Source organism: Aspergillus chevalieri, chromosome 4, assembly GCF_016861735.1.
Source record: "Aspergillus chevalieri M1 DNA, chromosome 4, nearly complete sequence".
Lineage (NCBI taxonomy): Eukaryota > Fungi > Ascomycota > Eurotiomycetes > Eurotiales > Aspergillaceae > Aspergillus > Aspergillus chevalieri.
Genome location: NC_057365.1, coordinates 754,911 through 780,731, shown reverse-complemented (window position 1 = coordinate 780,731; position 25,821 = coordinate 754,911). Strand labels below are relative to the sequence as shown.

General features: G+C 45.1%; 8 protein-coding genes across 8 annotated transcripts; 3 read left to right on the top strand and 5 right to left on the bottom strand.

The window, feature by feature from the left end:
• Positions 1-360: 360 nt before the first annotated feature.
• Positions 361-2,955, top strand: ACHE_40270A (uncharacterized protein; the record flags this gene model as incomplete). The annotated part of the gene is made up of 1 exon (XM_043278450.1): positions 361-2,955. One exon carries the CDS (start codon positions 361-363, stop codon positions 2,953-2,955), a length of 2,595 nt encoding a protein of 864 aa, XP_043136228.1.
• A 421-nt stretch (positions 2,956-3,376) lies between these two features.
• On the bottom strand, positions 3,377-4,726 carry ACHE_40269S (protein HGH1; the record flags this gene model as incomplete). The annotated part of the gene is made up of 5 exons (XM_043278449.1): positions 3,377-4,174; positions 4,225-4,338; positions 4,415-4,518; positions 4,592-4,637; positions 4,706-4,726. 5 exons carry the CDS (start codon positions 4,724-4,726, stop codon positions 3,377-3,379), a joined length of 1,083 nt encoding a protein of 360 aa, XP_043136227.1.
• A 445-nt stretch (positions 4,727-5,171) lies between these two features.
• ACHE_40268A (inositol monophosphatase family protein) lies at positions 5,172-6,250 on the top strand (the record flags this gene model as incomplete). Its single annotated transcript, XM_043278448.1, has 3 exons — positions 5,172-5,316; positions 5,385-5,466; positions 5,572-6,250. 3 exons carry the CDS (start codon positions 5,172-5,174, stop codon positions 6,248-6,250), a joined length of 906 nt encoding a protein of 301 aa, XP_043136226.1.
• A 144-nt stretch (positions 6,251-6,394) lies between these two features.
• On the bottom strand, positions 6,395-9,723 carry ACHE_40267S (lipase ROG1 family protein; the record flags this gene model as incomplete). The annotated part of the gene is made up of 3 exons (XM_043278447.1): positions 6,395-8,516; positions 8,604-9,470; positions 9,533-9,723. 3 exons carry the CDS (start codon positions 9,721-9,723, stop codon positions 6,395-6,397), a joined length of 3,180 nt encoding a protein of 1,059 aa, XP_043136225.1.
• A 325-nt stretch (positions 9,724-10,048) lies between these two features.
• ACHE_40266S (diacylglycerol/lipid kinase family protein) lies at positions 10,049-11,440 on the bottom strand (the record flags this gene model as incomplete). The annotated part of the gene is made up of 1 exon (XM_043278446.1): positions 10,049-11,440. The coding sequence occupies one exon, from the start codon at positions 11,438-11,440 to the stop codon at positions 10,049-10,051; it is 1,392 nt and encodes a 463-aa protein (XP_043136224.1).
• A 503-nt stretch (positions 11,441-11,943) lies between these two features.
• ACHE_40265S (inositol polyphosphate kinase VIP1) lies at positions 11,944-15,657 on the bottom strand (the record flags this gene model as incomplete). Its single annotated transcript, XM_043278445.1, has 2 exons — positions 11,944-13,256; positions 13,314-15,657. 2 exons carry the CDS (start codon positions 15,655-15,657, stop codon positions 11,944-11,946), a joined length of 3,657 nt encoding a protein of 1,218 aa, XP_043136223.1.
• A 746-nt stretch (positions 15,658-16,403) lies between these two features.
• ACHE_40264A (rRNA-processing protein UTP21) lies at positions 16,404-19,733 on the top strand (the record flags this gene model as incomplete). The annotated part of the gene is made up of 5 exons (XM_043278444.1): positions 16,404-16,535; positions 16,595-18,082; positions 18,148-18,414; positions 18,476-19,114; positions 19,164-19,733. The coding sequence occupies 5 exons, from the start codon at positions 16,404-16,406 to the stop codon at positions 19,731-19,733; spliced, it is 3,096 nt and encodes a 1,031-aa protein (XP_043136222.1).
• Positions 19,734-19,878: 145 nt separating this feature from the next.
• ACHE_40263S (uncharacterized protein) lies at positions 19,879-21,808 on the bottom strand (the record flags this gene model as incomplete). Its single annotated transcript, XM_043278443.1, has 2 exons — positions 19,879-21,496; positions 21,549-21,808. The coding sequence occupies 2 exons, from the start codon at positions 21,806-21,808 to the stop codon at positions 19,879-19,881; spliced, it is 1,878 nt and encodes a 625-aa protein (XP_043136221.1).
• Positions 21,809-25,821: the final 4,013 nt, after the last annotated feature.

The following is a 25,821-nucleotide window of genomic DNA, read 5'->3' as shown; positions in this document are numbered from 1 at the left end:
AGTTAACTAACGTTGGAGCTTTGATTAGGTAAGCACTACTACAGAGTGCAAAGTACATCCATTCCATTCATTCCACTATTACTGGTGATACTTGAACATATTCACTCTTCAGCTGCAAAATCATGTGTTAGCTCTTTGTTAGAATATAATAATAATTATGTTCTTTCGATTCTTTTTATTTTTCTTTTCTTCCACTATTTACTTGACAATATGCCATGGTTCCCTGATCAGGCTTCTTGACACATCCCCAAGATAGCACTTGAAGATGCTTTCTATCAATTAAATATTTCCTTGTCCATTTTTGGCTACTGTTTTCTCAACATCCCTTACTGCGGCTTAAGTAACGGGCTGTCCGTCAATATGGCAGGACTCTCGGATCGATACTCATCGACGAAGGGTTCGAGGCATCAATCATCTCATGCTTCAAACCTTTTCGAGCCTGCAACCAGTACTACTGATACGGGAGTATCTGAAATAGGGCGCCTCCCATTTCACGTCCATGAAATGTTGAGCCATGCCAGTGCGCAATTGATTTCCCATAATCAAAAGGCGCTCGAAGATAAAACCACCAGGGTGGGTTCTTTGAAAGCGATAACCTCTCAAGGAAGTTGCAATACGCTTGATATTCGCTGTGGCAAATTGGATTCTCGAGATGACCACGTGACAGTTCCACGTATCACTGCAGCTGGCTCTGGATACACCTATGCTCATGCCCCTAAAACACGTTTTGGTGACCAGCAGTCCGATCCTCACCGCAAGAAGCAAATCCAAATCAACTATCTGGACAGCTTGGCTTCACGGATCCCTACACCAGGTTCCCTTCACAATGAACTGCAAGCCAAAGAAAACCTGCGAGTTATACTTACAAAGGTTGCACAGGAGGCACTAGAAAAGTATGCCCTAAAACATGGCTATACTGTGGGACCTAAAGCCATTGATCTCAAGTGCTTCGGCAGTTTACGCAATGGATTCATTCTACCCAATACTGACCTTGACCTGATGGTGAGAATGCATCAGTCATCTTTTCCCAAAGAACTTGAAAAAGAGTGTTCGCAGATTCTCGAAAGTGCGTTCCTAGATGCTGGATTCGGTGCTTACTTGCTGCCGGATACTATGACCCCTATAATCAAATTGTGTGAGAAACCTTCTCAAGAATTCTTGGATATAATGGTAGGAGAGCGCGAAAGACGTCAAATCCCAAAAACGCATCAACCATATAACCATCAGCCCGGTTATCACACCGGCTCTTATTATTCGAACCAGAATGCTTGGTGTTTGTCTGATACACTGCGTTCCCGCCATAAAACAGATTATTTTGGGTTTTCGCAGGCAGGGCTTGGTATTCGTTGCGATATCAATTTCTCTGGAAGCATGCCTCTATACAACACAGAGCTGCTCCGTTGCTATGCCCTTTGTGATGAGAGGGTACGCCTCATTGGTGTCTTTGTGAAAATGTGGGTAAGAGCTCGGAAGATCAATGACCCATACCGTGGAACCATGTGCTCATACGGATACATTCTCATGGCCATACATTACCTCATGAATGTTGCCAATCCACCGCTGGTACCTAATCTTCAGGCGGTGCCGCGATCATTCCCCGGGCACGTGGAGGCCACAAACATAAATGGATATGATGTTCGTTTCTTGAATGATGAGTCTGAACTCAGGGCAATCTCCAAGCGCAATAGGCTTTCTGGTAATCAGCAATCTGTTGGCGAACTTCTCCGCGGTTTCTTTGCATACTATGGAACCCGAGGAAGCGGCTCACCACAGGGTAGCTTCCACTGGGCCAACAATGCAATTTCAATTCGGACCCAAGATGGTATCATTCCAAAAGACGAGAAGGGTTGGCACACCGCCAAGACTGATCGCAACGGAAATCGACTCAGATTTCTACTTGCCATAGAAGACCCTTTTGAGCATGAGCATAATATCGCGGCTACAGTCACTGAGGGAGGAGTTAGCACAATCAGAGCAGAGTTCAATCGTGCCCAGACCATCATAAATCGCATTCAAGAAATACCCGGAGTTGGATGGGAATGGCGCACAGATGAGGGCGACGTAGGTCAAGACCTCCTCGCAGAAGCACAAGATCTGTCGAACTCCTGCCGTCAACCCAGAAACCCGGGGTCACCTACAGGACCAGGTCACCTAGATTGTGTGCCCGAACTTTGTACTGCTCGAATGGATAATAATCCTAGAGGTAGACCGATATCGAAGTCTTCCAGTTTAAACGGCCATCCAAGCGCCATACCCGGACCCCAGTCAAGCTGTGCAGGGTCCGCTTCTGACAATCCTGCTAAATGTGCGCATCACGACACTTTTCATCTTCGATCTTATGATCATTGCGGCAATACTACTATCGGCGGCCCTATTCGGGTTACAGGGAAACATGATGCATCTGGTCCTACCATGCCTCCGGCTTCACCACTCCACGCAAATAGCTCCTTGATGCGTCTGTTAGTTTCCTCGATTACAGATGATGAACAAACAGTACAAGAGTTCCGACAACCCGCCGGTTTGGCTACCGAAGTTACGCCTGACCCCAAATATAGACAGGGAGCTCAGGATATCAACTTTTGGGGTGCTAGGTTACAGTCTCCGGATCGGTTCCTGGCCTCCCCCTCTCAGGCTAAGATTATGGGTTCCAGTAGTTCAGGGTTTGTCATTGACGGGCACAAGCCTATTGTGCAAATATCGGAAGGTGCCCCTAAAGTTCAGCAGCTGACAGTACCACACACATCTCGGTTTCGCGGAGTTTCCCTTGACTTAAGACAATTCCATGGACCAGGTGTTATTCGCGATAGGCGCGCTGCTTCCAAGCACGGACCAACCGACTTCTTGAATCCTAGCCCTAATGATAATGTGGCTGTTGCTTCCGATACTGAAAGTGCCTGTCAAGTGGATGACCTTGGAAAAAGCGAGCTACTAGCCAATCTTCCTTTTGGCGGCTGATGCCATGCATTCGATCATAGCGCCGGCTTCTCAAAGTATTACGTTACATTTGATGAGATCAACAGAAGACCGGGCATTTTATTAGGGGATAGAGATCATAGTAATCTCTGAATTTGGACATATGATCTTCCTGTCGCAGATATTCGAGTTGTCTTACAAGCGCGGGGATTCTGCTAGTATTAGCTCATCACTAAGATTATGGGCGCCTTTTATACCACTGATATAGATATCCTGTGTAGAACCTGTAATTCACAGGCAATATGCTTGCATTGCAGTATGAATATTTTACAAACGACTAAAAGCAACGCCATTAAAACTCTTCCCTATTGCCCTACATAGCACTAAGAACATTAGAACGTGCACTGAATGGGCCAGAGCCACTGATCTTTGGGGGGGGGAAGCTGTATCTGCCAGGTTACACTTAAAATAATTCCACGACTTTTTCATCTTCATCTTGCTTTTGTGCCGCCTCACTTTGCGCAAGGTCGGGATTCTCTTCACCCTCTTCACCTCTCATCAAAACCTGAACCAACCTATCGCAAGTTTCACGGACACCCTCATCATCGACATGAAGGTGACATTCTCTGATGATCGGATACACCTTGATTTCTCTCATCTTGTCCCGACCTTCCCGCGTGGTGGTCAACAACAATAACGTCTCGAGATGTGTCGTGATAATGCTGTTGTCACTATCTCTCTGCTTGTCCGGGGGCAACAGTTGAAGATCCGGTAGCATTTCCATGGACTCTTCCTCGGGAAATTCCTCGGGGCCCATGAGCGGCAAGAGAATGTAAGGAAGAAGGTTCGCTTCGTCCTCGGAAAAGAGTGTGGGGTGAAATGGGATATCAAAGGCGACATTCTTAATGGTTGATGCAACACCCCTTCTTCGAATTGTAGATTTATGCTCCGTGAAAACCGTAAGTTTCGTCACAGGCACGACACCGTCATACTCCTGCCGTGTAGTAAAATATGCTCGTCCTTCCTCAGTTTTCGAAAGGTCCGCGAAAAAGTAGGAGAGATAGTCATAGTTAGCAGACTTATTTAAAGAGCCCTCGGCACCTTTGACAAAACAATCCATCAACTGGTCGATAGCGTTGGATGAAGTAGATACTAGGTCAGGCTTTTTCCGTTTCAGGGTGATGATCTTCTTCAAATCGTCCGATTTAGTAAGGTTAGCGAGGAGCATTGAAACTTCATCCGCATTGGGCTCCTTGACATTCTGTTATGGTCAGTACAAGCCAGACAAAATCCTTCTCGAAGGACACTCACCGTCAATTTTGTAAGAAGAGTCTCAATGAACGCGTCATCTTTGACAAGATGGTCCAACACTTCTTCGTCAGCTGAGAGATTGATCAAAATGGTCAATGCATTTTTGGCGATGGGCTACATGTTCGCGGCAAGAGCATATCAGCAAATGACCAGTACGTACTTTTTTTTTTTATCTGAGGGTAATTCTCACAGTATAATCGCGAGCCAGGAGCTTCAAGTCTCGCACCGGTAAAAGCTGATGGCGTTTGAAGAGGTCGGGTTGTGCAGTTGAGAAGCCAACGAGGTTTTCGCACGCTGAATATGAAACATATATTGTCAACACAAGGTTTGGAGTAAGACCTCTGGGTCGAAATGCTATTGGGTTTACCGATTTGTCTTATTTGAGTGTTGCCATGGTGTAAAAATTCAACGAGCTGATGCATATATGAATTAGGATAATATTCTTGCCCAATATACAGGTGCAGACAAAGGAAGCGCTCACCTCCTCCAGTTCTGTAGGCATTGTAGTAGCCCAATATTCCTGTGTTTCTGAAAGAGGCCTGAAAGGTATTCCAAGTAGATATGGTCTGCCCAGCCGTGCGGTCTTCTGAATAGGAAAAATTTATGGTGGGGCTATAAAAAGTTCTTCAATGTCAACAGATATGTACTCCGGAGTATAGATCATGACACTATGTCTGATAGAAGGTAAAAATAGTCATTCTAATATGATTATCAGTTAGTAAAATACATCTACCTCATCCAAGATGTCCGTCTAATATACAACAAGCCCATCAATTCATTCATCTTCCTGCTACCCCTCATACCATGATTACTAATTTGCATAGTTAACTAACTATCAGTCTCCAACTTCTGGGGAACAAGTGGGGCAGTATCTGATAAAAGAACAACATCACCATCACCTATCAATTGTTTACTGACAATATCCCACCCATTGAAATCTGCTCGTCATGGCTACTAACTCGAACTTTGTCGAGAGCTCGTCTCTTGACCTGGACGACATCCACGAAACTCTCATTGAGATAGCTTACAAGGCGGGTGAGATTATCACCGGTGCGCTTCCGGCTACCAATGGTGCCGGCTCAAAGAAGAACAGTAAACCACCTTATTTCTGCACATTGACGGTCTAGGGGTAATCCAGGAAACTGATCCAAGTATTTCAGGTGCGGACTTGGTCACCGAGTATGATCGTGCAGTAGAGAAGATGATATCTACCACACTGGCCCAAAAATATCCACACTATAAGTGAGTGCGTTGTCCATCCTTACATGGCAGTAGACAGAAGAAAAGAATAATATCAAGGAGGATTTCTTGACTCATATTTTGGCGTGGCATTTCTGCATGATACAGGTTCCATGGCGAGGAGACTTATGATCCTGCCCATCCACTGACTGACGATCCAACTTTCGTCGTGGATCCCATCGATGGCACTGTCAATTTTGTACACGGCTTCCCTTGTGCTTGTGTATCTCTTGGCTTCGCTGTCAAGCGTGTTCCGGTTGTGGGTGTTGTCTTCAACCCATTTAACCAGACTCTTTATTCGGCTGTCCGCGGTCGAGGAGCCTTCATGAACCGCACGACACGCCTCCCTCTCAAAGGCGATGGCCTCGAACCCTTGAGCGGCCTGAGCAACGCGCTCATCAGTGTCGAATGGGGCTCTGAGCGTAGCGGTCAGAATTGGGACACAAAGGTGCGGACTTTCGCAAGGCTTGGTCAAACGAAAGATAATGGCGGCGCGATGGTTCGCTCGATGCGCAGCATGGGATCGGCTGCACTCAATCTTTGCGCGGTTGCTGCCGGCACTATTGACCTATACTGGGAGGGGGGATGCTGGGCATGGGATGTCTGTGCTGGTTGGGTCATCTTAACGGAAGCCGGTGGGATAATTGCAGATGGAAACCCAGGAAGCTGGCAGGCCACCCTCGAAGGAAGGAGGTATCTTGCCGCCAGAGCGTCCCCGGGGGCAATAGGCCAGAAAGACCTTGTGGAGGAATTCTGGGGTCACATCCAAGGTCGCCTTGAATATTGATGATCGGCTCGCGATCGCGCAAGACCAGACCCTGAGGTTACGATGACTCCGTGGATATTCTTTATTGTAATTACACCCTTTGATGCGAACTATGTAGGTTATATATAGGAATATTTGTACATACGGACTCAAGACACGCTTCCATTAGATCTCGCCTGGATGCTGCCTGGTAGCCTTTATGCTATCTCGAAACTCAGGATCATCCTCATCATCATCATCAGTGGCTGAATCTGGCCTTGGTGCAATTGATGTGCTAGATGTTCCATTGAAATATTCTGACATTGGACCTGCACCCGTTCTTTCTCGATGAGCATGATAGTAATCCAAGGATCGCGAAGGGTCATTAATGGTGCTGCTGTTAGGGACCTCGTACAGGCCACCAGAACTGCCCGGGGGGACGCTCTTTTGGAAAGGTCTATCTGTCTGCCCTTGGACCTCGTTACCTGAATTTGTTGTCTTTATCGTAGGCGGTTTCGCTCTATCCATGCCTCCTTCAAGAACGTCGTTTGACTGTGCCGCTGAAGTATATGCGAAATGGGTATCGACAAGATGCTTGACTACCGGCCAACCATACGCATTTGTGAACATTCGCCGGACAATGATATTATTATGTGCATCAGGTTCTAGACGGACAAGGACTTTGCGCCATGACAGCCCCCGGTGGTACGCCCGTGCGATCTTTTCCTCAACGCGGAGGCCACTCTCAGACTCATCCTTACCCTGATGTGAGCTATGATGCGACTCAAGTGACGATGGATGTTGTGCGTTCGAACTTCTAGTTTGATGTGAGCTAAACGGTAATGTGCGTCGCTTGACGGGCAGCGGTGCTGGTATGTCCTCGGGATGGTAAATTCTGTCGTGAAATATGGTACGGGGCCTCGAAGCAGGGTCAAGTATAAACTCCACTGGCGGGAGCGGTGGCATAAGCAAATCGCTAGCTGACTCGAAAAATGTAGTTTTGGGAGGCGTGTACAACCCGTCTTCCTCATGCGACATCCTGTGAGGAGGCGCTTCTGGGCGATGTGATCCAGTAGACGACTGCGTTTCAATCGGCTGATCATCTGTATGAACAGTTTGGCTGCGCTTGTAGATCTTTGTTTGCTTGTGCCCAGCGGCGGTTTTTGGTGAATCTTTTGATCGAAATAGGGACAGGAGACCATTCAATGGGCTGAACAAGTTTTGCGATGGGTCAACCTTGGGCGTCGAGTCCAAACGCACATCACCAGATTCTAAGTGATGCTGCTCTGACTCTTGCTGCCTCAAAGTCTGATACGGCTCTGATGCCTGCAGCGTTTCGGTTGGCACTTTTCCATGTTCATTTTGTTCTTGGGATAATGCCGCGGAAGGTGTATTTTCAGTGGCATTTGCATGTGTGGTGCTCAATGTAGGACGGGTAGGTCTAGATGACTTGGAGTTTGCGCCAGTCAACTCCGCCCAGCCCCATTCAGCCATCGTCCCAACCAGGCCATTGTCTCTTCTAGCCTTCTCGACCCGATCTAATCCTTTCCAATCCAGAAATAGTAAGGACGACGTTCGTAGTGGAACGATTCCATCATTAACCACGTTAGAATATACGGTCCGGTGCTGAAACTTTGCGAGTACTTCATGTGCTGGTCCACAGGGAAGGATCCTCAGCAGCGGCTTCGATCCGGGATCTGAATGTTCTTGTGGCTTCACGGATTCGCCCCTGCCACCAATTATGGCACCCCAGCCACTTCTCACTTTCGGAGCTGTCCAGCTCAAACCCAAATCTTGACCTGTTCGGCCTACAAGTCCTAGATCCAAGGCGAACCGAACATACACAGGGTTCTCATTGCTGAGTCCCAAAAACGGAGTGGCCAAGGCTATGAAATTGATAGGCCGGATATGATCGAAGAATTGGGGCGAATACTTCTGGATATATGCGATAGCATACGTCTGGATAAGCCCGCCAAGGGAGTGTCCGATGAAGCTGATGCTCGTAAACTGGTAAGCATGATCTTCTTGATCCGACCCTTGCTCATGAACGCCAGAGACAGACGCCCCACTCGCAGATTGTTCTTCTGTGGTTTTCAGTGCAGCCAAAGGGTTGGGAAATGGTTTTGCCTTGGATGTTTTAAGTGGGAAATAGGGTTGATCAGGATAGGTCATCAACAAAACATATTTCGCTAGGCGCTTTCCGAGGTATTGTATACCACGTTCAGTTCGAACTGCATTCCCGAAAAACCCTCTGACGATGACTTGTTCATCATCTCCATCGGTATCATCCGCAAAATCGGATCCTGGCCTGGTAATCAACGTCAGACACTAATGTTAATGTTGAAATATAGAGCCCCAAAAATGAAACCAGGCATGTTCGCCTTCATTCACCTACCTTGTTGTATCGGAGTTAGTGTTAGACTTCTTCTGGCGGTCCTGTTTTGCCTGCTCCCGAGCCCTTTTGGCAGCGATATCAATACTCTCCTTTAAATAGAGCATATCTGCTCCAAGATTGCTGTGCAGCCCATGAGTTATTACAACAAGGTGGATTTTTTTCTTTTTCTCTTTTTTAGGTTCCTCTTTTTGCGCAGTGGTTTGGTGTTGAGTATTCGATGTCTCGGTAGCAGCTTGTGAATTTTGCAGTTTCGATTTGGCATCGTCTTCAAAGGGCGGAAAAGGAGGGCTGTTCCAAAGGCTGGCCGTATTATCGATACGCAGTGTAATGGAATTCGAGTATATACCTGTAGCAGCTAGCACTTGCTGCCCTCTAGTTTTGGGTGACCAATGGTCGTGTAATTGACCTGGCCGAGGCAGCCCACCACCCGATACACCACCTGCAGAAAGCAGTTGGACTGATTTCTCATCACGGCCGACTATGACTTCAAAATTGACGGCTGCAGTAGCAGAGAAAATCACTTGAGATACTATCTCTATAACCCAGGTCACGCTTTGATGACTCCCAGGGTCTGCAGAGGCGAGCTCCGTAGGAGTCTGACGGATACTTTGTGGAATGGTAATGGTTGCATCCCAGCTCCCCCCGGCCTTAAGGTAGGGCTCGAATTGAGGAACTCCCTCGGTGTTCTTCCGGCTGTATGCGACATTGGGGTCGAACGTCGATGGATAACAGGCGGCATAGAGAGTATATGGGCCATGCAGGTAGGCAGCCCGTAACGGAATCGCAGACGTATTCCTAACTCTCACATAAAGCTCTTCTGGGGGCGGATAGATGGGATCGGTTGCTGGGGTATAAGATAATGTGTACCTGACAGGCTCAGAGATATTTAGTAAGGAGTTTGATGAGCAACTGTAGGGTACGTGACAGACCTAACTACTTCTCCGACACGAACACTGCCGGCTTGGTAGGATAGCAACATTTTAACAGCTCGCTCTATGTTCACGAGTCCTGAATGCCACCCTGTGAGTGAATGGAACCTAGAACGATGCTTGTCGGTTGGTGAAGAATGCTTTTGGTGCAGTAACTGGGCAGTAGAATATGTCCGCGTAGTGACCAGCATCGAAACAATACATAGTAGTTCTCATTGTATAATGAGATCACTGACATCTCTCAGCCGAAGTAGCATGTCAGCTTTGAGGTTAAGGGTCAACAGAACTGGGTTCGTGTCTCTTCATGGGTGCGGTGGGATCAGCGAACGTGACGATCCGAGCGGGAGATAGATACGTTCGGAGTATGTGCTTTCACTGAGCAAGATATCTGAACAAAATTTGAACCTGAGGATAGGGGTAAAACATATATGGTAGTTTGTATAGATGTTTCTTTCTATGTACTCCATACTCCCTACTAAGCTATCGTCTATGGCCCTGTCCTGAGGCCGTTGATGATCAAGGGAAATCGGCGATAAGATTCAGTAGGCACCGTGGTTCTCTGCGCACCTCCATCCAACCACCTCGCTCAACAGCTATTATCTTCCCGTCAATGCAGACCCTTCTCCATCGTTCATCTTCCTCGCGAAAATCAATACGGAAGCCCTCAATTTCTTTATATGTCACCGCTTTTTCGTGGACATGGAGACCGCCTTGATACGCTTTGCTCATCAGTTGCATCGCTACATCCGGCGGCATCGGGCCAAAGTGAACAAATCTCAAACAGCCATCGAGTGGGGATGTGTCTGGAGAGATCACGAATCCCTTTTCAAGCCTTGAGACCAAGGTGGCCAACACGTACATGTGTTCATTCTGGTCCATAGCCTCCATTTGCTGGTTATTGGCACCTTTGCTTTTTTTGGCCAAGGTGATCATAGCATGATAACTATGCGTCGGTAAGCCGTCGGATGGCCAGAGAAGCTCCTTTGCGGCCAGTTTGAATCTATCGACGCCAAACTTGCGATACGCAAGCGTATCACTGTCTGCGACCAGCGCGGCATGTATTCCCCAGCTCGCAACAACAGCACCATAAACCTTGTGGTCCTCAGTCTCCGCCGTTTGATCGCTACATATAGGGGCTCGGCCACGGCCCTCCTCGATGATATACTGTGATTTCGGTGAAAAGCTAGCGGCAAACACTGGTATGCGTCTCGGTTTTCCGCGCAGTAACGTCATTAACCCCATTGTTGGACAATGCAAACCGATGGAATTGGCCATAGCATTTCCTGTGCCTGTTGGCATCAAGCCAATACAGGGTGGAACAATCATCCTCTTTGAAGAATTGTAGAAGGCATCAACAATGTCAACCAGACCACCATCACCAGAAAGGAGGATGATGGTTTGATCTATTCCGGTTTGGGCGCAGGGAATGAATTTCAAATGCGCCAGCTCTGTTATTGTCTGGGAAGACTGCGTCTCATGGACTTCGCATGTAGTCAAACCGAGGTATGATAGAAAGGGTTGTAGGACATCTTGATATAGGCCCTTTGCTTTCCCCGCTCCTGAGCCGGTTGATATCACAACATGGATTCTGGACAAAAGACTGAGATGGCGAGGTAACTCCTTGTAAAAATACTGCGACAGCAATGTTGATGGTAGGGATCCCGTGCTGATTCTAATGAGACGCACACGGTCATCAACTGTGTTAGCATCAGAGGATCCACTATGTCTCTCGAGATATAGCACGCTGTATGTGGTTTCCTGTCTTTCCATAGAACTGGGAAGAATACAGACTATATCGTTGATGGCAATAGATTTCTCCTCCTGGCTTTGTTCCTTGTTGCATTGCAGATAATCTCCCTGTAGCCTGCAGATGAAGGTACCAGGGACAGTGTCTGTAGAGGCTCTCATCTTTTCTGATAAAGTAAATGTCAACTTCGATTCTTTCAATTCTTGATTACCAAGCAGATATGCTTACCTGGGTAGCAACCAAATGTAAAAGATTGAGCTTATCTAGCCAAACCCAAATGCTTATTATTTATGCTTACTAGAGAATGATGTGAGACTGAGCCGTGATGAAAAAATGGTTTCTGTTGTCATTGGATTCCTCCATATTATTAATTCTTCGGCCTCAGCCTAATATCAATACTATTATTGATATACACAACAGATTTAACTAACCTCCCCTATCACGAAAAGAACAGATAAGGGAAGGCAACAAGAAAGAAAAATAAAAAAAGAAGTTTTTATAAAGGCAAAGTAAGTAATAAAGAGTAGTGTACAAAGCTTAGAGGCTCCATTCTGGGTTAGACATGTGTTTATCACTGAGGTTGACAGCAATGAAGCTCTTTGGGAGTTTGACACTATAAGGCACCAGTCAGTCTGTGACTTATCACAGGAGGAATGTACAATACTTACGTGTCAAACTTGGCCTTGAGGGTTTCAATAACTTCTTTCCAATCTTGATGGGCAGTCAAACTCCTTCTTGGAGCACAACCAATGGCATGCCTTGAATCAAGCTGCACATCAAGAGGATCAAAAGCATGACAGCCGGGACTGATGGAAATGCGAATGGAATATGAGTTGGTGGATGACTCACTATCCCTCGCTTCATAAAGCTCGAAGCAAATCTGGGACAAATAATCGAGTTCTGGAATAGCGCTCCTTGCGATTTTCGTCTGGATGCCACCTTCTAAAATGCAATTGAGCAAGGTATAAATGTGAGACTCCTTTGTGAAATAGAAGAAGGACTTCGCGTCTTGTGAGGCCTGCACTTCTTCCAGATCTCGGACAATTTCTTGAAGAAGAGGCAGCGATGTCAATAACCCAATTTCTAATTTCTCGGAGTCTGTGATCCCATACTCCTGAGGAGTCACATAGTCGAACAAGACCTTGGCCAGCTTGTATAATTCGCGCAGTTTTGAAAGCCTCCCGTCCAATTTTGCTTTGACAGGACTAGAGCCTGGATAAAGTTTGAAATAATGATCATAGGTTTCATCGAGTGCTCTAAGATGCGGCATTGATTCAAATGCACGGGCTCGCTTCTTCAAGCCGAATCGATGCGCAAATGTCGAGCTTTCTGAAGGCTCGCCGATGTTTTCAAGATGATCCCCTTCCTGTGCAGGCCGTTTATCCCCACAATCCTTTCCCTCTTCGTCGCAATCATCTGGGGGCATAAATACCCATTCTAAGAATTGTCGATTATGCAATGCATCAAACTTCATACTGTCGTAGAGTTCCGAGAGCTTACTCGGATCGACTTTCTCTGTGTCGCAGAATTCAGCAAAAAGTTTTTCCCATCGTTCTTTGAAAAGCATAGGATCCTCTCCCGCGCACCATCGCCCCTGGATCGAAGCCAAGGCAGCATTGTCCGTGTGCGAATCAAACTGATCAAGGGCAGTAGGGTTCTCCGGGCCATGAGACGAGTCGGCAGAAGTTTGACGAGAGAAGCTATCCAACCTTTGGAAATTGTGTCTCATAATGCTTCTATGGAATTTCATCAATTCAACAAGGGTAGCAAGAACAACAGAAGGCTCAGGGATGTTATCCTTTGGCCAGGCAAATTGCGAAGGGGCAGACCCTTCTCGTAGGAGTAGTTTCAACTTCTTTTTGACCTTGTCCATGAGGTCCTTTGCAGCATTGGAATCATCCAGGAGATCTTTGCGTACTCTGATAAAATCCTCTGGTAATTCCTTTTGATCAAGGAATGAGCTGGCCCAGATTTGAGCTGCCAGGTAAAGTTAGTAAATCATGAATGCGAGGAGAAGCAAATTTGTCAACCTACCACTAGTGCTCACTCTCCTCTCCGAGCTTGTGAAAATCCTGACGTTGCTCAATGCTTCCTTGTTCATTAACTTCAAGTCATCTCGCATGTTGAGTCCGAGATCCTGTGATTGATAACGAGCTGCGTGCGTTGGCTCCCCTCCCCATTTGATGACAAGTTGAAGTTTGTCCAGAATGAGATCATTTTCAACTGCTGAGAACCTAGAGAAAGTTGCGCCAGATATGGAGTCGCTCCGGGCTTGTGACCTGTTAGGGTTTTCATTTGCTGGTGACGCCTCCTTCGCAACGGGAGATATGGGTTCTTCGTGGGGCCCCTCAGCCCGAGACGGTGTTAAATCAGTGGGCAGTGCCTGCCCACTTACTTCCTCCGGTTTTCTTTTTCGGAACATCGGTTTAATCTGTACCTTCGTTCCAGGCCAGCCCCCTTTTTTATCGAGTGACGTGCGAAGCAATTTGAGCTTATCCATATCCTCAAGCCCTTCTCGCATCGCAACTCTGACAGCATCTGAAACGCTCGCCAATGCCACTTCTCCTTTGATAACTACTTCCTCCTGGTGACCCTTCAATAGGTCAACAAATGGTTGACTATGGAACGTGAACTTGAATTTTTGTTTCGGCGTACGGTCCGCATGCCTGATGACCGCCACCATACCCTTCAACTTCCAAGAGTGTTTAGAAGCAGGGGGTGGCGGGGGTACACCATCGGTAGGAAAGCGCATTGATACGGCAGGCGATATGGTGTTAGAGGAGCTGGTGACTCGTTCTTTGGCGTTCTGGTTAACATGAATATGTGCATGGTCTGTGCCGCCGGCATCAGACGATGGAGGGAAAGCCTCCGCAGTAATCAACTCCATCGGTACAGTCTCATTGCCATCATGACTTTGCTGGTTGCCATGGATTTTCGATACACTGGGCGACTTGAGTAAAGTCTTCAAAGTATGCCGGTGAGACGCGCTCTTCTTGGATTGACTTAGATCGGGAGAGGGGGGTTCCAGAGATCCCAAGGCCTCTTCACACCGTTGCCTTTCGTTTAGAAACATATCTCTCAATATTTGCGCGCACCTGTCATAATAATCATTGTTATCTTTAACAAAACTCCAACCATTAACGTCAATGACATAGCTCCTTTCTCCGACGCGGAGCATGTCAAAGCCACAAATTCTTTGGCCAAATCCATTTGAGATTTTCGAGGCGATGCCAGCCTCCTCTTTACTCAGTTTAGTTATGTATCTGAGTTCTTTCCCGTGGGTATTGCGGCGCACAAGCCCATCAACCACAGGAGACTTGCGCGTTTCTGCATGGCAAAAATCGGGTCCAACTGTATAGGCCTTGACATCTTCGGAATTATCCACCCTCAGAAACTGCTCATACAAATAACTGGTCCCGGTTTCCGCTATCGATCTGGGAACAACTAAGCTCGGATCATATTCAGAACTCTTGTTCCCAACTTTTCGGAAAAGCCTCCTACCACCTCCTCCGTATTGCTGATCATTGGGAAAATAGATATGGATATTATGGTCCTCTCCGTTTACTGGTTTTTCAACAAACGGCTTTTTCAAAGCCTTTCCGTCAATAACCAAAGTCTCTCCGTCTTCAGATAAGGAAACGCTTTGAGTCCGGGGCGCACCCCCTCCAGTCCCATCATCAGGACCCTCAAGTTTAACACCTGTTAGCCTATACACATGCTGCGCAAGCTCGACAGATTCTAAAGTAGGACCGCCATCACGATTCACCTCCATTCTTTTTGGAGTCGGAACGCCCATATGGTCTAGTATTTTCAGGCAAAGCCGTCGATCCCATAAGACCTTTTGCATCGGTAAATCGTTGACACAGAAAGGTTTCCTGAGCTTCGCATAGGCAATGGCCTTATCCAATGGGAAGCCATCAGAGAAGAAGGCAATTAAGAAGTCGCAAACAGGCCAGTTCTCAACAGCTTCGTCAAGGATTACTTTGTCCCCAAAAACGATAACTTCAAAGTCACCCTTTGACTGAAGACGGGTCAGAATGTTTTGGCTGGGTTTGCTGCGTGCCTTCACATCTAGAGCGCAAACACCAATTTTCCCAAGGGGTGATGATGTGTATTCCATTTCATTAATTGAACTGGCAGATGCGCTCCCACTGAACCCTTTGGAAGAGCAGGCATGGCGACTTTCATTATGAGCCTCTAGTGGCGAATCTGATCCGCCTTTTGATAAAACAGTAGATGTAGATCCATGGAGTTGGCTTAACGATGATTGATCCATGCGATTGGAATTAGCGTTGGAGGATGGCACGCTACTTGTCTTGTGACTTGTATCTTTAAAGTCGGAATCCTCGGAGAGGCCAGGAATCGAGCTATAGCTCATCGTCTTTATGGGTTGATGAAACGAGAGAAGTAGTTTGCGTCTAGTGTTTCAAGATAATGAAGGGGTGAATTTCCTAAAAAAGAAAGAAAGAAAGAAAGCAGAAATAAAGAAAAAGAAAAAAAGGCAAGCAACGGCCGGGGGTTGTTTCTCTTCAGGAGGACAAGAGCCGCAGACCGTTTCCTTTAAGAGGGGGCGGAGAAAAACCGGAATCAGGAAATAAGGTCTGGTGTAGGTTATTCAATTGATAGGTTGTTCTAGAATTCAAAAGCGTCACAGAATCCAAATGCGTCTCCTCCGTATTCCTAGTACCTACGGCCGCACGATTATTGCTACAGAGTCTGTAAACACATACTATTCTAATGAACAAATTCTTGATACGCAACTACCAACAATACCTACTTATACTGCTTGTACTACTACTAGATACATAGTACAGAGTACATACATGTACAAATGCCAAGAGCATGTGGAGAGGTAGAGTCTGTCGGATAAACTCATACTCCGTTAGTATTAAAAAAAAAAAAAGGTCGGTACAATAAGAAAACGATGGATGAAGCCTGCATTGATTGTCATTTTTGATGTGAAACCATTATTTCTCTTCATCTTTACTATATTATATTATTTACAATTGTTTTTGGAGAGCTAGGGCAGCTTCACTCAAACATATCTGTGCATAGAATTTACTATAGCCAACCTGCCATCCCTCAGGATTGTCACTGTTCCTCACGGTACCTATATAGGTATAGATGTTTCGGGAAATGCCTTCTCTTGACATCGATCAATTCGGCCAACCTCTTGCGAAGCGACAAAGGCTGTCTTCTGACAATGTCGCGAACAAATCGAGGACGTCTGCGTCCAAGATATTTTCGCCATTCCGAGTAGGTACCACTTTGATGTATGATCGTCTTTCAAGACTAACATGCTTTGCCAATTGAAGACATTGGGGCTAGTATCACCCACCGCAGTTCCGCTGGCGTGTGTTCGTCTAGGAAAATCGACATTTCAAATTACAACCTCTGTAGGGTACTCTTTGCAGACATACGATGTACGACGAGGTCTAAATCTGGTCTTCGTCAGCCGCCCTCAAACACCGGGAATGATTACAGCTACATTTTCCTGGCAAGATAAAGTTTTCGCAGCTTGGGGAAACTTTCAGCCCGGGTCACCGGGAGGGATATGGGTTTTCAGGCGTGGAAAGAAAATCGCATCCCTAGAAGTACCGGCAAATCTTCGCGGTCCAATCGAGCGGATACTTGTTTTTGGGTCGTGGATAGTTGGCAGCAACAGCCAGGGCATAGAAGTGTGGAAGAGTTCATCGTACGAACATTATGCATCTTTGAGCCCTCAACGGCAGGCTGGGAGTACCTCTGAACACATATATACTTCCCAGCTTTGCAACATGCCAACGTATCTCAACAAGATTTTCATTGGGAGACATGATGGCGCAGTCGACATTTGGAATATCAGGACCGGAAAGATCCTCTACTCGATTTTACCTGCATTCAAAGATGCTGGCGCGGTAACTGCTCTTCAGCCAACACCCGTTTTATCGTTGGTCGCAATTGCATACAAGAGTGGCGCGTTGTCCATTCAAGATGTCGAAACTGATAAGGTTGTTCTTCCGCTGAGGACGCCTTTATCCAAAGTCTCACCAATTACTTCCATCACTTTTCGAACCGATGGACTTGGCGCCGGCGATGATGGTAGAAGGTCCGGTGTTATGGCAACTACCTCTACGGACAATGGCGACATTACAATGTGGGATCTAAACAACGGGGGGCGAGTGACTGGCATTCTGCGAAGAGCACATATGGTATCTCTCAATGAAACAGGATCCGGGACGACTCACATCGAGTTCCTGGATGGACAGCCAGTGTTGGTATCGTCTGGAAGAGACAACGCGCTCAGGACGTGGATCTTCGATGAAGTGCCCTTTTCACCCGTTCCCAGACCTCTTCATCAGAGAAGTGGCCATTATGCCGCAGTATCGACTCTGCATTTCTTGCCTTCTTCGTCTGATGGATCGGAATTTGGCGGGAAATGGCTACTGAGTGCAAGCAAGGACAGCAGTCTCTGGGGGTTCAGTGTGCGGAAAGATAGCCAGAATACTGAGATTTCCCAGGGAGCCATTGGGCATAAAACGAATAAAATAGGTAGCATGCAAACTGGGTCCTACAATGATCTGAAGGCTCCAGAGATCACCTGTATTGCTTGTGCTCTGAACCGCGATGGGGGCATGGGTGTTACAACGTCCGGGCCAGTCTGGGCCAATCCGAAAGTTACGGACACAAATGCTTCAAGCACAACTGGATGGGAAAGTATAGTTACAGGGCACCGTGGTGACAAATATGCCCGCACGTGGTTCTGGGGAAAGAAGAAGGCCGGGCGCTGGACATTCGAAACTGGCGACGGGACTGAGGTTAAGGTATGTTACCTAAGATCATAGAGGCGAGATAGCCTGCTAACCAGTGCTCGTGGGTAATTTGGTAGAGCGTTGCCATCTCACAATGTGGAACTTTCGCCTTGGTTGGGTCTTCAGGGGGGGATATCAAGATGTTCAATCTGCAATCTGGCAGGCATCGGCAAAATTTCCCTGCTACTTTTGCTTCCAGAAGACATGTTCAAGCAAACTCAAGGGGTAGCTCGGGCGTTTCTGCCACGGAACGTACAGGCAGGCATACCAAAACAGTTACTGGTATAGTGGTTGACGGGTTGAATCAGACCGTCATCAGCTGTGGACTTGATGGGAAAATAAAGGTCAGTATTTTCGGCTTGCATTTCTGGCTGTGGACATGATGGTAACTTCTTTCGTTGACAGTTTTGGGACTTCGAGTCTGGCCGGCTTGTTGATGAGCTTGACTGGCATCCAATGACTGCCATAACTGGTCTACGGTACAGCAGTGCAAGCGAACTAGTTGCATTCAGTTGCGATGACCTGTCGATCCGTGTTGTTGACATTGAGACACGGAAAGTCGTCCGTGAATTCTGGGGATGTGTGGGTCAGGTCAATGATTTCACATTCTCCAATAACGGGCGGTGGGTGATTGCTGCATCAATGGATTCTATTGTCCGGGTCTGGGATTTGCCAACAGGACACCTAATTGATGCTTTCCGCGTCCCTAACACATGTACCGCGTTGACCATGTCGTCTACTGATGAATATTTAGCTACCGCTCACGCAGATGGCGTGGGCATCAATCTCTGGACAAATCGGAGCTTGTTCATGCCAGTATCGACCAAAAACGTGAATGAGGATTACATCGCTGATATCCAAGCGCCAACTGCGTCTGGAGAAAGTGGTGTTAGTCTTATCGAAGCCGCATTCTCAGAGACCGATGAACAGGATGAAATTGAGGGACCAGTACTTTCCACTGAACAACTTAGCAAAGAGATGGTTACGCTGAGTGTCATTCCTAAAAGCAAATGGCAAACGTTGCTTCACTTGGATGTGATCAAGGTAAAGACTGCTCTTTTTCTAGCTTTGGCTGATGCTAAGGATGGTTTAGGAACGAAACAAGGCCAAAGACCCGCCAAAGGCGCCAGAAAAAGCACCATTCTTCCTTCCATCACTTCCAGATGGAAGTGCTGGTGAAGATGCGGACTCGAAGTTCTCAGTTGAGAGTACTGCAGCTGAGCGCTCTCGCATTGCCAGAATCCAGCATTCTCAGGATTCAAAGGTTCTGGGCTCGCCCTTTACAACACTATTACGAGCTGGCCGTCTATCTGGCAACCTTGATCCGTTTATTGAACATATCAAAGGCCTGTCTCCTACAAAAATTGATCTAGAAATCAGGTCCCTCAGTCCGCAAGTAAAGGATGGTCAGTCAGAACTGTCAGACTTTGTTTTCGCATTGGCAAGTCGCTTAAAGCTCAAGAGAGACTTTGAATTGGTCAATGTGTGGATGGCGGTTTTTCTGAGGATCCACGCTGATATTGTTGGGTCTAATGATGAAACTGGTCAATTGCGAAAAGCTCTCGCCGACTGGAGTCGGTTGCAAGAACAAGAAAGGGAGCGCTTGGCCGGATTAGTCGGGTACTGTCATGGGGTAGTAGGGTTCCTGAGATCTTCACGCTGAATTGTTCTATCCTATTATCCACACTGTCTGCCTCTTCATATGTAAACTACAATTAATGATATGCCAAAATCAATGGACACATACCCATATGATTCTCATTCTGCCAGATATGGTGCCAAAGTTGAGGGGGATGAACCAATATCGTTTATTCTGGAGAGAGGATCTCATATAGGTTTGACTTTGATCTATGAACATGCTTCACACAGTTAGATTTAGGGCTTCCCTGATGCTGTAGCGCCGAACCCTCTGGGCTGAAATATGGTGGCTGCATTTCATCATCAGTTTGCACATGTTGGCCGGAAAGCAGAAAGAAGCGTTGCAAAGCTTTCTCAACAGATGAATCTTCGGGATATTCCCTTGTCATTTCGCGTATTGGTCTCATCATAACGTGCAACGGTGGGAGAGCCGCAATTTCAGACTTCAACCTCAACACAGGCTCTTCAGTCATTGTCACAAGGCCGAGGAGCTGTTTCAAGATCCTCAATGAGTACAGCACGGCATGAATCTGAGCACAAAGATGGACATCTGCCCAGCTGACTGCTTCCCCCATGTAGCCGAACCTAAGAAACCTGCACAATCGATTAACATCCGGTGCAGTATGGTTCGTTTCATCCTTAAATAGTTCACACATCGCAAAAAGTCTCCAGAAGCACGAGGACGAGAGTTTTTTGCCAAAAGCAACTTGGGCAGAGCTCAGGCTTGTATGAAAGGAATGCATCTCGCTTGTTATCCAACCTTCATTACCCATTGCTATCCTGTCTATAGCTATTCTCCCACCTCTCCGAACATATTCCTCCACGAAGTGGTATCTTTCTGTGAACGGACGGCACAAGTTAAAGACTGAGTAGCCAAGAGCTCTGTACGAACGACCTTCTTCCCATGCACACCTTCTGGAGTGATCTTCACTGAGAATAGCAAGATAGATATGCGGAGAGCTCCCAGTGAAACGAGCATTTCCCGTATCATACTGCAAGAGTATTTCTGATATTCTTGGATCGAGGTCCTGGGGGTGCTGAGCGATCGCCCGGCTGTTTGGCTCGTAGTCATAGTCCTCAAGAAAATGTTGATAGTCAGGTGCGAGATCGAGAAAGTCGCAGTTTTCTCTCGATCGCCTAATGAGCTCTGATAAACCAAACTGTGGATTCTGATTCAATTCATATGCAAAGTACCGGACACTTCTAATTCCCAATCGCCTGGAAAGCGACGCGGGACAAAGTCTTCTGGCTTTGACCTTAGAATCTGATGGCCTAGATGGATTCCATTCACTAAGTTCGACTGAATCCAAAAACAATACCGAACCATAAGATCCAAGATCATGGAGAAGAAGGTCTGAGTCATTGGTCAGCACAGCGGCACCTGTGAGCCTCGACATGCGAGCGCACTCGGCATCTGCCTCCCCCGGAACCATTACAGTGATGGCTGCCCAAGGGAAGTCTTGCTCTCCAATCTCACAGTGATTGAAGTAAAATGCGTGTTGCACCGCCATCAGAATATTTGCTTTGTTCCATCTCTTCCTAAGGTCTTCAAAAACAGTAGACACCATAAACGGGTTTTCGGGGAGGCCATTGTATCTGATAGGTATGGCTCGGCTCTGTAGAACCTTTGTAGGATCAACAGTGCTTCTGATTGAATCGTCCGGTTTTGCAAAACCCAAGCGGTTTTGCGAGTGAAACTGTTCAAGTTTCTTCCTAGACTTTTCCAGTCGGCAAAGTCTTATTTTTCTTTTCGCGATAGGCAAAGCTCCATCAAAGCAGATCTTGGTCCTGGCATAGATCAGTACTGGCGACTTTCTATGTATGGGTCATGCATAATTACACTTTCACACCAAGGAGCTTTAGCTGCAGGAGATATACCATTACCCCAAGACTGACTTCATCACAAGTCGGCTGAGCGTCCAGAACTTCGAGTTTTGTATTTGAATTAGACAATAGTCTATGAAAAACATGGTATACCAAGCTGGGTCCATCAATGACAACCAACTGGATGCTATCATCTCCCTCTCTTTGTTTCTCCCCTGCCAATAGTACTTCTTTCGCGTAAGGGAGCAAGTGCCGTGTTAGGTGTGGTATGCCCATTTTGTCAATATGAGAAAGAAAATGTCATCTCAGTAATCAATTCTCATATAGTTTCATAACCTGACATAGATTTTGGAATTTCAAATATCAGTCAGAAGAACAAGCATTGATACCGGGAACGGAGCTTCCGAAACAACCTTAACTGAATGGTGAATAACTAATTAGTTGTTCCTGATTACTAGGTAACTATATATATTCTGCAACGTAATCCACCACCGAGCGGGCCACCTTTCGATCATGGTCAAAACGTATGAGTCCATAAAACAACCAAAAAAATTGCATTTGTTTTATTAAATTAAGCTCTATTGCAATTAGGACGTTTGACTTCTATGACCAATAATATGACAATCACATCACTGCACCGCGCTGGTAACCGTATAGAGGGTTGGCTTGCCATTGAAAGCCTTGAAGCAGCTCTGACAGGTATAGTAGAAGAGGTAGACTGCGACACGATCCGCAATATATCCAAATTATACATTTCGATTTGGATATCAGTTGACATCCTCATATCCGTGCGGATATGTAAACAGTGCAAATTGGACGAGCCCGTGTCTACATAATTTATGCAATTCTTGGCAGTGTTGAATAATATTATAGTTGTAAGAAAGTCTACTATTGAATGAATAATACTCAGCTCCTGCTATCACTTGATATCCTAATTCAGGCAAATATTCCCTAGATTAATCTTCGTCATGAGTAATTCTCTTGGTAGAAGATACAGCATGCTCCAGCAGTGAATATATATATTGTACTGTACTGTAACACTCAATGTCTGCTATTGATCTCTAAATTATTAGTAGCTACCACACGTCACTCGTAATCTGAGATACTAGAAATACTATGAAAGCAAAGGATTCTAATGTACCTAAACATTTTCTAAAACTTCATGAGGATAATGGAAAAGTGCCAACTGACCCTGTTACAACCAGAACAGGCATAAATAATCGATATTTACGAATCTGAATCAGTGAGATATACATCACATGACAGCCTGAATGTAGTTAACCATGCGGATATCCGCATCCTATCCGCGCGGACTTTGGATTTGGATTTGGGTACCAAAGTGGTATCCACGGATGAGGATATGTCGTCTAACTGTAGAGGCTTCCTGGGCCTCATGCTCATGTTGTACAAGACCCTATGCCTCCTGGATAAAAAAGGCACGTGTATAGGCTGCCTGCCTATTAAAGCGCTTTCTTTTCTGCTCCTGTTTCTCATTTGCAGCCTCTAAATCACGATTCTCTTTGCCAGAATTGTAGCGCTATTCATGATCATTTAACAACCCTTAGTAAGTTGATCCGTTGCAGACTTTTGTGGGAATTGGGGGGGAGGGGGCTATTGGCCTGCTTTTTTTAGTAACTTCTTGATAGTAGGAGCTTGCTTCTTCGATTGCTTCAGATTATAATGTGTTTTAAAATTGGAATTGGTGGATTGACTGCAGGAGGTATTATCTTTAAATATAGTGATTAAGTTGTTCAACACCCTCTCTGGATTATATGGAACAGGCCAGTTGCCATGAAGCCATCCTTGATAGTATCTATCTTACATAGCTCATGAACCTGCGAGTATGCTGAAAGGAAGTCAAGCTTGTCCATATGATTGATCCCAAGCTGCATCTTCTCTTCGATCGAGCAGCCATATAGACTTGGACATGGGTACCCATTTGGGTACAGGTCTCATACCCATTACTCAAGGGTACATTTATTCCTAAGCCTACACAATTTTCGCGGAAAGAAATTGTTAGTCATTAAATGGGTTTTTTCCTCTGTTCCTTCCTTCAGTGGTTATCATACAATTTATATCTCTTTCTCACTTACATCCACAATACTATAAAAAGAAATATATTATGAGATAAACCTACAGTGTAGATTATGTGTATGTTAATATTAAAGTATTCCCAATCAGTGAAAGTCAGTTAATTCAGAAAGTATCTTTTCAAATGTGTATTCAGTTAATCTTACATAAAATCAGTTATAAGCTCTCAAATAGGCTGAATAATATTCAAAATATTACTCTAGATAAAAGATACTGCAATTGAATAAATTAGGCAAATCACAGGGATTACTATAATTAGTAAAAAAGGTATTTTGGGTAAATTCTTGGGTAGAACCGAGGGCAATGTTCAGGTATATCCACTCTCACTGAGCTCATTCCCTTAGTTAATAGTCGTACAGCAAAAGGTCCTCATAATTTGGCATGCTGATAATTATATCTTGAGAATTCGGTCTCCAATTGATCATGGCATTTAATGAGTTTATACATCCAGTTCTGGCTAATTGGTTGGATGTTGACGAGCCATAATTGGAAAGAAATATGTGCAGTATCTTCAATATGAGATGGTCAGGGAATTGCTCTTATATTGGTCCATAGATACTATTCATTGGATAAAATTGATTTTCTTTTATTAAGGCCGTTCGGTCGCTTTGAAAATTTTGCAATGCAATTCAATTAGCATAGCGTTGCTCAGGGTACATCATCCAGGCGTACAGCTTTATGGATGTCAGTGATTTGTTTCTCTTTTAAAAATAAGATATCAAGTAGGATCCTTCTTGCTCAACTTGGTCTTTTATTTTGCACGTAATTTGGTGGCTGGTGATTGTTTGAATCAAATGATCAAGATAATGTAAATACCTTGCAATATCCAATTACAACATGACAAATAGATGCCATTGCAAGGTGATTGGTAATCAGCTGATCACCTGACACCAGCTTGGCCAATCACTGAGAGTGAAAATTAATTAACATTATTTCAGCCATTTCTATTGATAAATAGAGACGTCCCAATCAATCAAGGCACAAGCTAGCAATCTACACTGAATATTGAGATCATTTATTATTGGTGGAATATAAAGCAGAGCAAATCAACATGAAGAAGAATAGAGCAAAAAAGACAAGTATGGTGATATATTCAATATTATTTATATAATAAATATAATTTCACTTCAGTAAGAATTCCTTTTCTTTCTAACTGGTGCTTAAAATTCTCAATAGTCAAAGTCGATAATAGTATCTTAAGATTAGATTACGTTGCTTCATTGAGAAAAAAAGGCAATTCAGAATACATAAGTCAAAAAGATCGTTAATAACAAGGATAAATATTTGTTTTAAATTGCCATTTTTCTCAATGAAGCAACGTAATCTAATTCTGAGTCCAATACGCATGTACATGTAGATACCTTTTTTCTATCGTATTATTTATAGAATTTATCTCTATGATCTTATATGAAATTAATTGTATACCATCTAACAGTCTAAATAAGGATTATATTTCCTATTGTTATCATTTAATGCTAATTCATCCTATTATTATTATTTTCTACTGTACTGAATTATTTCTTGTGTTTGAGTAATCTCTACCAATTGATTAGTTGATTGTCTTATCCAGTTGTGATTATTGCTAAACTTCGCCTGTAATAGATCGAGAATAATCATTAACATTAATTACATTAATATATAAATTAGAACTTTCAATTGATCTCTATTTCTAAAATTTATCTAAACATCGGGAAATTACCATGGTATATCGAAAATGCGATATACAAGGTGAAAAAATCACTTAACTGTTTGTACAATGAATAGTTAAAAGAGACATTAAAGTCAGTCAGCCTCACTTAATATCTACTGTAATCGGACACCGAGCTGCGCGGTCGGAAGCCGCTTCTCCTGAATATGATCCCATACACTACTTTTCTACTGTCCATATTCATCGTGACTGAAATACCGAAAGAAAAAAACCAGGATTGGCTATCGTGATTTTCCAAAAAGGATAATTTCCATTAAAAACAGCCTGTGTGAAAGCCTTTTGATGTGCCTCCAAGGACCCTCATGACTCGCCTCAATGGACTGTCTGTCGCCAACATACAATTGTCACAATTGCAAAATGTCGTAAATTATCAAAAACTGAAGAGGAATCCATTAAAAACTGGATTTTAATATGGTTAAAGCTGGTCTATCCCGTCAAATATCAGATGTACACACCACCTTGCTCAGCTTCTATTATCCGCGCGGTTCAA